The sequence below is a fragment of the Ambystoma mexicanum genome, chromosome 11, assembly GCF_040938575.1.
Source record: "Ambystoma mexicanum isolate Mex_15411 chromosome 11, UKY_AmexF1_1, whole genome shotgun sequence".
Classification (NCBI taxonomy): Eukaryota; Metazoa; Chordata; class Amphibia; order Caudata; family Ambystomatidae; genus Ambystoma; species Ambystoma mexicanum.
This window is the reverse complement of record NC_090934.1, coordinates 593,727,383-593,740,437: the sequence shown is the minus strand read 5'-3', so window position 1 is coordinate 593,740,437 and position 13,055 is coordinate 593,727,383. Positions and strand designations below refer to the sequence as shown.

The 13,055-nt window shown below is 47.6% G+C and overlaps 1 protein-coding gene across 1 annotated transcript in view; it reads left to right on the top strand.

Moving 5' to 3' along the window:
• NADSYN1 (NAD synthetase 1) overlaps positions 1-13,055 on the top strand; it is a 1,375,099-nt gene that overhangs the window by 1,187,363 nt on the left and 174,681 nt on the right. The window contains exon 18 of the mRNA XM_069623454.1: positions 9,244-9,313. Within this exon, the coding sequence (XP_069479555.1) occupies positions 9,244-9,313 (70 nt within the window). The remainder of the gene's footprint in view (positions 1-9,243; positions 9,314-13,055) is intronic.

The following is a 13,055-nucleotide window of genomic DNA, read 5'->3' as shown; positions in this document are numbered from 1 at the left end:
GCATTTGTTGTCAGTGTTCCCGAAGGAAAGTAAGTCAGGCATGCACCTGCAGCTTACTATTAAGTAAGCACTTGAGTTTTCTCACTTAAAAGGTAATTGATTTTTCTGTGTTTCTGACCTTGGCTTCTGCATCCTAACCTTGTTGCTGGATTTCCCCATACTGGTGCTGCTGTTTGATATTGGTTACCGAACTCTGCCATGTGTGCATACCAACCTGATTTTTAGGACTTTTCCAGGTCTCTTCTTCGACACTGAAAATTCCCTGTTGGACTTTCTGCTTCATTGACTATTGTGCTTCTTCCTGGAGGTGTTTTGATGGATGCTCTGCTGTGTGTCAAGTAATTGGACTGGACCCATTGCGACGGTCTCCACTAGAGCGCCCTTGTGCCATCCGGGGTCAGGTCCCACAAACACCACTAACCTCCCTTTCCTGTCCATACTCTCAAGCGGTCCATGGTAATTATTCTGGGTTAACATCTACCTGGAGTAACAGTATCCATCCCATCTTGACTACAACTTATTACCAGCACCTTTTAGGTGAGTCTCTGCAAGCTTCTTCTCACTCTAAAATGTATCAAAGGTCATTGTTTTCCGCTGTCCAGTTTTCCTTATTTTCTCCTTAGAGCTTGGTGAAATTCTGTTGCTCCTGTTCGTCCTTTCATCTGAAACACGGGTTCCTCTGGTTGGTTATAGGGGAGCTTGAGTTTCAGAAGAAAGCTCGCCCTTGGGGGAGGAGACCCTGATTAGGGTTGGATTGTCAACCAAATCCTGATAAAATGTTTAAGGAATTAAAACCTTTTTTTCTAGAGATTGAATAAGAGGTTTTCCAAGATCTCCCCCATTAATCAGTTTACTTGGAGCATTAAACCATTCAAGAAAGTGTTAATCTCTCCACCAATTCAGTCTAGCGTACACTACCATGTATGGGCCTCATCAGGAGTCTGGCGGCATCCTGGCGGTAATACCGCCGGCATACTGCCAGCACAAACATCATTAGCGCTACTGCGTACGGCGCTTTTAGTGCCAGATCACGAGTAGCAGTAAAGCGATATGTTCCCATTCCTCATTGGGTCCATTGGACTCAATGGGTTTGGGGGTCGCTATCGCCACCAGCGGTTATTGCGCCAGCGATAATAGCGCCAGAAACGTGCAGTAAGGGGATATTTTTACCTCCGGCAAAAAAGCTGGAGGTAAAAACCCCCACTTACCACCGACTCATGATTGGGCCAACTTTTAAATGCGGTGGGAAAGGAGCTGCTGTGAAGGAGTAATTGGTTACCTGAACGCTTGCGCCTGTGTTTTTCTGGCTATCCCCGAAAGCAGCACTGCGAGCGCTGCTCTTGCTGCCTGGCCGCTTCCTCAAGGGGGCAGAGCTTAGCCGCAATACGTGACGTATCACGTGACTTTCACCAACCTGAAATTGCCGGCCCAGTCACCCTTGCGGCGTTAAGCCCTGGAGGCAGTAAGGGCTGGAGCTGCTGTTTTGCTGTTTGGCTGTGACCTGTGACTGTGCCCATGCAATAGCCCTGTGAGTATCATAGACTGTGGCTATAAATTTCTACTCCTTTTGTGTGAACTCTAACCAGTATTCAGGGTAAGGGGGGAGAGACAGACTCTGGCAGCTCCTCAAGCCTTCCTTACCCTGATACTGAGTGCAGCCTCAGTCGTCTCTTGATTTCCTGGAATGATTAGCCAGCCTATGACTTTTAATATAACACTCTAGGGGCCTATTTTTGGAGTTTAACAAAGGACCCATATTATTCTGTGTTTTACATTTAATTTGTATTTGAGGTACTGTTGCGTGTCTTTTTGCCGCTCCCCCTATTCAGTGCATTTTAAGAATTACTGTTTGCTACTTCACTGTTCTTAGTATCTGTGATCTTTTCTCCCTGTGATATTTATTCTAATATTAATTTATAATCTTTAGCATCAAAGCATTCTCTGAGCCACCTTGCTGTCTCTCTTCCAGTTTTCCAGCCTTTTATCCCTCCAGGCACTCTCATTGCTTGGATGACACGTAAGGGACTCAGGAGCCAGGCCACTATGGAGGCTTATTTTGACTCTACCCTTCCTCCTGAGGTGGCTCCTGTCCCTACTATGTGAGACTCTACCCCATCTATGAACCCTATTACTACCCCTCCGGGTAAGCCACAACATACATTAGTAGAGAACCCCCTGGTCAGCCCCTGGTCAGCTGATCAGCTCTCTACAAAAAAGTGTGGCCCAAGCCCAAATCCATTCAAACGATAGGTCTGCTGTACTCAATCTGATGGGCATCGTTCCACGTACCCCAATCAATAATAGCTGCATCTTTTTTGGAAAACAAGATATCTCCATAAATGCACAGGAAGAACGATTAGCAGCTACCATAGCTCTGAATTTGGAGGATGCTGGCTCCCGATCTAGGGCACGGGAGGGTATGGAGCATCTGAATAATAGTATGGTGAACAATATACACCTAACCCCCGCCCAATTACAACCTAGGTTGCCACTGCCTATACCAATGATGGATGCCCCTGACAGGAACTCTATAGAACCTCCTGTCCTATCTAAAGAGGTGATTGTTCTACAACCCCCCCATTGGAGGACTATAGGAACCCGGGTGGTCCTTCTGTCAAGTTAACACCGGAGGTACCCTCCTCTTATGGGGAGGCCAATTACACTTCCTCTATTCATTTTAATCTTATTGCTAACTCTGTACCTGCTCCTCTTACCTCGACAGTGAAACCCACTGTTTTCAAAACTCCACTCTCAAAATCTTTTCTTCATACACCCAAAACAAAACCTAGTATGGGTAAACCTATTCAAGGGAAAACATCTCCAATTTCTTTGGTAAAAGGACTGCCACTAGTACTCTCATTAAACCTCCACTTTCAGTCCTAACAGTGGCTTCCTTGGATCTTACGCAATGCGGTGGGAAAAGCGTTACCGCCACATTTAAGGGCTAAGGCTGAACTTGTGATGAGGCCCTTAGTGTGATCTGATACAACAGCCATTAGAATAAGGGCCGTTGTATGACAGAAAAGAGGCAGTGACACGTTCATTACCAGTGGCTTATTTTTCACTTCACTTACCCACTACATAAAGGAATTACATGGCTCGGGAAAGGGAACTTTTAGCAATCAAAGAGGTTATCTTGGCATGGAGACACTAATTTGAAGGAAGGAACACAGAAACCCATACAAATCTAGTCCAATTGTTAGAATTTACAGAACTTACAGCACCAGAAAACCATCTGTTTCCCTAATCAAAGACTAGCCGGATGGCTTTTGTGTTTTTCACACTTCATATTTGTGTTATCATATGTACCAGGGACACCTTGTGCAAATGCCCCTGCATTATCATGCTGATACAATGGAACAAAAACTGAAAGGCCTCCTTTGTTATTTTCTCCACGACAAGTATTGGTTAGAATCAGCAGCTGGAAGAGTTAAGGGCCATTTATCAAGAACATAAAACAGACTCGGCACAGAGGAGAAAAAAACAAACCTACAATTGATGGCAGGACTATGGTTTAAGGATTATCTATGAGTTGCCTTGAACACTCCACAACAGGAGATGCTGGTGAAGATGTGTCATGACTCCCTGAACGCCAGGAATGGAAGCCTCAGAAAAAGATTGGTATATTTGCAAAGGTATCTGGAATCAAACAGAGGATCACTGGACACATCCAAGATTCCCTGAACTGTGCCCAGATAAAGGAAAATCACCAGAAGGCCCTTGGTAACTAACTCACTCTACCTACCCTAAGAGCCCTGTCAACATTTAATTACTTAAATGCTTACTAGTTGTCATGCTATTTGACTAAGTTAGCGCAGTTTATCACAAGCCTTATGGTTCTCACAGTGATGAAATTGATTAATGTTTTCTGCAACACTTTAGATGACATGGAATATAACAAAAAATAATCATGGATTGGGGAAGCCCACTTACCAACAGATTCTGGAACGTTATGTGTATATATTTTTTTGCAAGTGGCAATTGCTTATTGTCTGTGGTATCACTCTCCGACTAATGGACAATTGGAGCATATTAAGTTGTTTTTATCAACTAACATCGAGATTGTGTGGCTTTACTAAGTACAGCAGAGTTTGCGTAAAACAGTTATTACCATACATTCCTTGTTATAACACCATTCTTCTGCACCTATGTGCCACATCCAAAAGGTATCCCTATTAACTTGATCCTAGTCACAGTACCTACTACCCAGGAAGGAATAAAGATACTACAAGAGCCTCAGAAGGAAGCTTTTTGTGTTAGATCAAAAAGTAGATACAAACAACAAACATTGTGGAAGGCACTAGAGAATAAGGACTATTAAGTAAGCAATACTGTAGTTTTCCACACAGCATCTTCAGTTACCACATTCTTGCAAGAAATCCATACCTTGCTTTATGGAACTTTTTAGAATCAAAAAATGAATCCCTTAACTTTTATACCACCTGGCCATGTATACTTACTGGAAAGCATATGTAGCATTTCATGTATTTTTACTGAAATCTGCTTCCCCAAATCATTCTTGCTCAGAAGAGGCAACCAATGATGTGCAGGAATGTAGGATATCCCGAATATGCAACTCTGGTGTAAAGAAAGGGACCTTGGAATTTCTAGTGTATTAAGGCTATGGTCCTGAAAATAGGTTTTGGGAAGCACCTGATTTGTATCTGTGCCTTGCTTGATTAAATAGTGCTTAACTATAAGACCGGGAAGTGCTGGGGCTGGGTAGTGGGAAGCTAGCAGACAAACTGGGAAGCTAGTAGACAAACTTCTAGAAGGAAGGCTAAAGTCATGACCATCACAGCACTCCAAAAGCCTCCCCCAGAACAAGGTTCACAAGGGACAGACTCCAATAGGGTTATCTGTTTACCCTCACACTATGTGCGCTGGCTTAGGCCATATAGGACTCCATGGTAATTATGGGGCAGATGAAGGACTCTTAGGGCTGGAGACTTCACTGTGAGAGATAGTAACTGACTATAGGGAACATGGCACCAGGTGCACCACTCAGGCACTGAGAAATCTCAGGAGAGCATGTGCAAGATATCAAGATATTAAAGGAGATGGGATGAGACTTCTGCTAGATCTGCTATTCCCTTGATTATTGACCTGTAACCAGCCGAACGCCAGAAATACTAAACCACCCATAAGATAGTGGAGGAAACAATAAAACCATTTAACAAATTGCTCATAATGACGATGTTGCAGCAGAAAGCCCAGAGACATACTGTTTGCACTGCAAGCACAGGGGGACACTTGGTGAGCCTTTTATCCTGCATGGTAGAAGGTTGTGAACGTGTTGTGCTGAGCAAGTCATGAAGTTGTGAGGCATTGCTCAGGCAGCATTACAAGCTTGTCCACCTGCCTCATTCTTGGGAACAGAACCCAATAGGTTGCACGAAAAGGGAAGTGTGATTAGTAGGAGTAACTGGGACAGAGGCAACCTCTGAAAAAAGATTTAAATTTGCCACAAGGACTTTAATAACTTTGGTCAGAACTACTATTAAGATGGATTTTCAAGATCAACCCTGTAGGTGGATTCTGAGAGGCCAACCTATTACGGTGAATGGGAAAGACACTGATGTCTAGACAAGCTCTGTCAAGGTAGAGTAGCAGAGCAGTTAGGCTTGGACTCAGGAGGGTGTGAGAGTGCTTTAGGGCTACAATGAGACACGCACCCAGAGCTCGCTCAAATAATTACAGTTAGACAGAAGAGTACAAAAATATACTATTATTTATTAGGCCTTTAAGATACACTCCAAACAATTGAAAACTTCAGGTAAGAGTTATCACACAGCCATTATCATATACGTGTATATATTCACCATTGGGGGTTTCTACTAACAACACCAACACATTACCTTTTGAAACTGTTATGTGATACCGAAGTTAAAAGCAACACTGTAAATAACTGTGTGTGGAAAAGCAAGTGAAAATCGGAGATATCGTAAATGTCAGAACCAGTCAAGACAGTTAAGTAAAATGTGTAGAATACCTTACTGATAAACCTAGGACTTAATAAATCCAGCCCTGATAGGGAATGAGGCCTAGTTCCCAAAAGTCATTAGTTCCACAAGTCAGACTGTTAACGGAGGTTTAATATTGCATTTGCAATAGCCAATTTTTTTTCTCCAAAACTTAAGGAAAGGTCATAGGTTTTTCCACCACTCTAGGGATGCACTGGGGGGGATCCTTGACCAGACCACCACTGATCATAGTAGGGAGAGAATGGGCGAGGACTTTTTGCCCATACAACTCTATGGTGGAGGGGTAGGAATATGTATGCCAAATAACCCCTCTTACTCTGATTTGATTTTTTTTTTTAAGCAACCACTTCAGGGATTCCTGAATCTGCTGGGCACACTTACTTCTAGGCTTTGTCTGGTCCAGATCAGTCCAGGAAGCACAGGTGCAAAGGTCACTTTCGTGTCTGGATTGGGACCAGCTGATCCACGGTTCCAGGCTCTGGTGATACAGTTCTTAGGACTGGACAGCTGGACACCATTGGCACTATAGGATGCAGACCTCCACGGGACAGGCGTCCTCCGGAGACCTCCAGGACACGAAGAAGATGGGATTCATTGGGAATCGCCATGGTCAGGTGACGGCATGCGATCTTCGTAGTAGGAACAAAGAAGCAGGCCCTCAACAGCTTCTCTTTGGTCAGGAAGGCTGAACCACAGGAGTATTCATCTTGTCACACAAGCTGGAGATCAACGAAGTTCCAAGGATGCCCTCGGAAGAAAGGTGGGCATAAGAGAAATCTAATCAGTCCAATGGATGGTCCAATGACACTTCCAAAGGCCCAGCAGGCACATATCCTCGAGCAAGGCTTGGGACAGGTTGTTCCCAACAGTTCAGGGGTCGAAGCACCGACAAGGGCCTTCTTGAGATCAAAAGAGAGAAGGCGGCTTCTGTGACTTGGATGGAGGCAATGCTGGTCAGCTGCAACAGCCGTCCATGGATCTTCAGTAGGCTGCCCTTCTTCATAGGGGTCTTTGGATCCAACAATGATTTGTTGAATGGCTGCAGGAGTCCTCCGTTTATCCAGAATTTGGACTTGAGTTGCCACCAGTTCCACCACTGGAAAGGATCTGCACCATTCAAACTGGAAGAGGATGTCCAGTCATGGGCAGATTCTGGCCAACATATCTGCCCAGCACCAGACACACTCTGGCTTGGATGTAGACTGGAGTCAGACAGACCCAACCCCCAAATCCAGCCACACACACAGACCACCACTTTGCCTGGGCAAGGAGGATTGCCCAGAAAAGGGCTTTCTATATATGGCAATCCTGGACCTGAGAGGGGCAGGAAGAAGGCCAGGGTACAAAATGGCTAAAGGGCAGGTGAAAATCTTGTGGCACGGCTATTGTAGAGTATATGGTACTCGTTATGGCCTAAGGCAGTAAAATGCAAAAGTGCACAAGTCAAAGATTAAAAACAAAGTAGAAAAATATCCTCTGCCACCATCCCATCCTGGCCAAAATGTATTTGTAGTCACAAAATTACAACAACAAAAAGTTATAAAGATACAAAGGGCCTCATCACGAGTCTGGCAGTAACCCTTAACTGCATCGGTAGTGCTATTACCGCTGCATTTAAGGGTCGCCAGATCATGGCTTTTGCGATTTCCCCCCAGCTCTGAGCTGGGGGGAAATCTGCAGCAAAATTGCCGATTTTCAGCGCGATTACCGCCGGCGGGAAATCCGCTGGCAGTAATAGCGGGAATTTTCCCCATTGGGCCCAAAGGGGAATGAGGAATTCCTGAATGGGCCCAATTGGGAATGGGCAATAACCCTTCTGCCAAACCCGTGATCCGACACTAATGGCGCCGGGGGGTTTGGTGGTAGGGCTATTAGCGCCGGCGCTAATAGCGCCGGCGTTACCGCCCAACTCGTGATGAGGCCCAAAGTATCCTAATTGCACTTCACTTTAAGGTAGAAAGGGACTTCCAGCACATAGTCTTAGGGATTGATCATTTTCCCCTTAACAGTGAGTAAAAAAACAAGGGAGGTAAAGCAAAGGATTTTACTCACCTACAAAAAGTTCGGTAAGCGAGCAGGCAGTAGCAAAAAGATAGGGTGTCCCATAGACATCTTTGGGAGGAAAGCAGCAAAAAAAAAGGAAAAGAGTCTGGAATTTAAAGCCCCCAAAACAGAGAGCCTAGAGTAAAAATTTAAGCAATCTCCCGCAGTCGGAGATGAAATGGAGCAGGCTGCTGCAAGAGAGGGAATCATCGGGAACCCGCAGAATGGAGCAGTTCTTAGGAGGAATGAACAGCGGATGCTGAAGCCTAAGAGCACAAGCGAATTACTAAAGCTGTCGACATGCCACGGCAGTGTCATCCTGCAGAATACATCCGGCGACAGACACATGGTCCAAGAAAAGTCACACGATCTCCTGACAAAGCCAAGAGGCCAAGGGGAGCCTTTTTCAAAATAGTTTTTGTATCCTGATAAGCCAACATACCAGCGAATCGTTAGTGAATCAATTGTATCCTGTCAAAACCAAGGGTCCAGTGAAGTGTCTGAAACAACTTTTGTATCCTGACAAAGCATGAGGCAAGACTAGCAATGCTCTTTGAAATATTTGTTGAACGCAACCACAAGGCTGTGAAAATCCTTGGATCGAGTGCAGAGGTTCTTGCCATGCCTGATGGCCAATCCTGAGAAGAGTACTACAGAGGTTAGTGGCAGGCCTCTGGAAAACTGAGCCAATATATTTATTTTTAGATCCAAAGAAAGAAAAATAGTCTAAAAAGGCTTGTATATTTGTCAGTTTGTCACAGCTGCGACGATCTATCTTAATGTTGTTTAGTGAGTGGGTGTTGTATGATCGGTGTGAATTACTACACAATTTACACCCGATTCATACTAGGGTTTCTCTTGTCTGCTAAGAGAATCTTAGACAGGGGTTGAGGTATTATGTCAAGGTTATGACCCAGCCAGTAAATACCCCGAGATCAGGGGTGTCAGGCAGTTTGTCACTAAGTGTGCTATAGGGGAACCATGCTTCCAGACAGATTTTCTTTTTAAAAGTGTACATTGTGCTGGCTGTTGAGCTAGCTGGTGGTGCAAGGACCGTAATGTCACCAGAGGGTAGGGGGACAGAGGCTGATAGGATAGTAATACAAAACACCAAACTGCATACTTGAAATAAAGAGGGGGAAAGGTACCAGTGGTTGTGCATATATATGTAGCCATGCAAAAAAAGTAATTGAATGTACCCGTGTTTCATTTGCAGTATTTTGGTGGCTCCACCTACGGCAGAGTTGGAGCCCCTGGCTGATGGACTGGTGTCTCAAACAGACGAGGTAATGACTGCTGACTTGCAAACTGCTGTGGATATCACCTGACTTTTCAAAGTCAATCTTTCTTTGTGGGCAAATGTGAGGGAAGATGGAGGAGAAGAACAATTGAGTCAAACGTTGCCCACCTCCTCCAAAGCTATTTGTATCGACAGGCAATGCTATTTTACTTTAATTCCTGATGGACCCTTTGGAATGTGTTTACTCTAGGGATAGTACCCACATAGCATCAGTAGCTTTTTTGAGATATTTAGAGTTGTGCTCGAACATTTTTCAGTGTTTCCTTACCAATAAATATGCTAATGTTCCTCCATCCGGAATGAATAAACACAAATGTTTTGCATGAATATTAATTGTGGACACCTGACTGCCTGACTGAAACAGCCTCGGAAAATTAAATTGTACTTAAGTGCACACAAACTAGGCAATAATATATTGATTTGTGATGTTTTAGTGAATATCTGTTTAACTTAATTCTAATACTCTTAATTCCTGTCCCGTAGCCTCCATACTGTATGGGCGTCCGTCGCAAGGGAAGGGTGACAGAACCTTTTTCACCAGAAAAAACCTTCTTCTTTAAATTTAGAGGCATGCAGGGGTATGGCCCTGGGTGCATGCGCTCGCCTGACTCCGCCCACTGCCGCCACTCCTCAGTCCCCTTTTCCGCGTCAACGGGAACAGGCCGATTTCACCAGCGCTCCTGGGTTTGGCTTCGGGAATGTAATACCACAGGCTCTTCCCTGGATATTCTTCTATCTTGTCTTTTCTTTTTTCTTCTAGATACTTGGTCTTCTGACGCCACGCTCCTTCCCGGGGCATGTCGACTTCAACGGGTTTCAGCAGGTGTCCAGCCTGCAAGGGGCTCTTCCCAACATCAGACCCCCACGCCCTTTGCCTCCGCTGCCTTGGCCCCGACCACGGCTGGGAAGGTTGCTCCGCGTGCGACTCCTTGACACATCGCGCATTGAAGAACAGGCTAGCTAGGTGGAGGGAGCTCTTCCAAACGTCACCTCCAGAGGACCTAAAGGACTTCATCAAGCTTCGTTCAAGACAAAGGCAAGACCATTATTCAACATAGCACCCCGCAAGGGCGATTCCTTCCCGAGGAAACGCCTGACCGGGAGGGGCCTGTCAGGCTCTAGCACCAGCACACGTACCAAAGCTAGTCCAGCTACCAGCCTCACGGCCGAGGGGTCTCCGGGTCCTTCCGGTATCGGTCCTGAGGGACCGCAAGCTTCTTATCCCGGTGTTACTCCCGAGGGGCAACGCCCAAATACTGGCATCATGTTCAAGGGGACGCCTTCACGCCGCACTACTGGCAGTTCTGATGAGGGCAATACGCCTTCCAGGCCCCGGCCTGAGGTGTGGGATAGGCCTTACGTTCCAACACCAAGCGTCTTGGACGGGGCTGGTTCCAGCGAGCTAGGCACCACGACTTCGGCATATGGAACGCAGCTCAACAAAATGGCTGCCGCGCCAGACAAAATGGCTGCTCGTCCGATACCTCCTCTAGCAAAGCGGGTCGAGGAACTAGTCACAAGGTGGGACTGGTGTCAACCAGGTACGTGGCCTACTGCTTATCCATCAGGAGCGCAGGGCAGGTTCCCCCTGCACCACAGACAGAGTGTGCCTCGGCTCCAGCAGCCTGCAGCCACTCCATCAATATCTCCTGCCACCTCGTCAGCTTCCGAAGACAGGTTGTTCTGGCTCTGATGCGAACGCCCCAGATGGGGTCTATCCTTCGGGATGGTATCAGGAACGTGCTCCCCCAGGTCACCCCACCGGTACCCATAGTCATTCCTCCAATGGCTCCGGTACCTCAGGCCCCAGCACTGCCTGGCTGCCTTTGCCGCGGTCCCCCCCTGCCTCCGTCACAATAGGCGATTCCACAACAGCCTCTGCAGCAGCCCCTGGCTCCGGTTTCCACACCGCAGCCCTCGGTGCCCACTACCCCTCCGCCAGCTCTGGATTCTCCTCTCACACAGGCGGACACAGACGAGGAGGAAGACCCCGACACGCCATCTTCAGCGAAGGCCTTCCATATACGTGTTGCGGTCCTGGCAGAGTACTTGGGCCTCCCTCAGCCCAAGGTAGAGCAGCCTGAGGAGGGGGTCCTGGCAGAAATCCTCACCCTAAGGCCCCCTCCAAGACAGGGATCCCGATGCAGAAGGACGTTGTTGCCCTGGCCAAGAAGGGGTGACTCAAGCCGTACTCGGCCCAACCTGTCAATCGGTGCCCCGACGCCAAGTACAGGTAGCTAGAGGGGGATACACTCTTGCTTTCGGCTCATCCACAGCGCACTCCTCAGTGATCGCTGCAGCGTCATTCTATTCTAACCCTCAGTCGTCCTCGGCCACCTCGTCCTCGGCGCTGCTAGGCAAGGAGGAGAAGACCCTGGAGGCGTACAGGGAAAAAACTGTACTCCAACGCCTCCCTGCACCTGCATGAAGCCAATGCTGATTCCATGCTGGTAGCTGCTAACCAAAGGCTCTGGCAGGAAATCGCGGACTTACTCCCAGAACTCCCGCCCCAAAGTCAGGCTCGCTTCAAAGCGGGATTAGGAGAAGCCAGGCTGGTAGCGTCCAACATCATGGAGTCCACAGTGGCCCATATCGATACCTCTGGCCGGTCCATCTGCATCGCCACGGACATGAGAAGGATGGCCTGGCTCTGGGCTACTAAGTTCAACCCGGACATCCAGGAACGCATATTGGACCTTCCATTAGAGGGTAGTGACCTCTTCCACTCATCCACGGGTGAAGAATTAGATAAGAACAGCTCACAGACCGCTAAGTCTTTATTCTTACGAAGACCACGCCCAAGGCGTACACCCAATCCAATCCACACTCCAACAATGGGCGGGTGTCTGAAGGGTTCCGAGGCTTCCAAGAACGGAGGTCCAGACAATGTGACCGTTCCCCGAGTCAGCATCGGAAGAAACAACAAAAGAGGGGGGCAGGGGGGTTTTCCAATACCCCCCCCTCCTCCTCAGCAGCCTCAGAGGGTTAAAAGGCATGACACGCCCCTCCGGGTCAACGTGTCTCCGGTGGGAGGCAGGCTTGCCTCTCACGTGCAATTTTGGCGCCAACATTTTTTTAACCCGTGGATCCTATCTGTAGTCTCCACGGGGTACCGCCTACTGGTTCCTCCCTCTCCTCCCTCTTCCCCTCCTCTTCCACAGATTAGGACAGCAACTCTGTTGGCGGAGGTCCTGTCGCTCGTCGTGAGCCAGGCAGTGGAAGAAGTCCCAGCCTCCCAGAGAGGATTGGGCTTCTATTCCAGGATTTTCACCATACAGAAGAAGAACCAGGCTGGCCTGAGAGTTGTGTTGGACCTTTCCGCCCTCAACCTCTCCCTACCGCTACAAGAATTCAAGATGGTTACGCCAGCTCTCATTGTGGAGACACTGAACTGGGGAGACAGTATGTCCTCCCTGGACTGAAGGACGCGTATCTACATTTCCTTTCGAAGGACAAGATCACGGCCATCAAGAGAGCTACTACTCACTTCTTCTCCAGGACTGTGACCTCTGCCAGGTGGTACCAACACCTACTGGGCATTATGGTGGCGGTCCTTCGGACCATCCCCCACACGAGACTCAGGATGAGGAGACTGCAGCTGCACTTCGCAGCGTCCTGGAATCAGGACAGGGGCTAACAATTGGAGCCTGTGGACATTCCCACGTCTCTCCATCCGGTCCTCCTCTGGTGGTCCTCAGACCTCAACCTACGGCGGGGCAGGCCCTTCA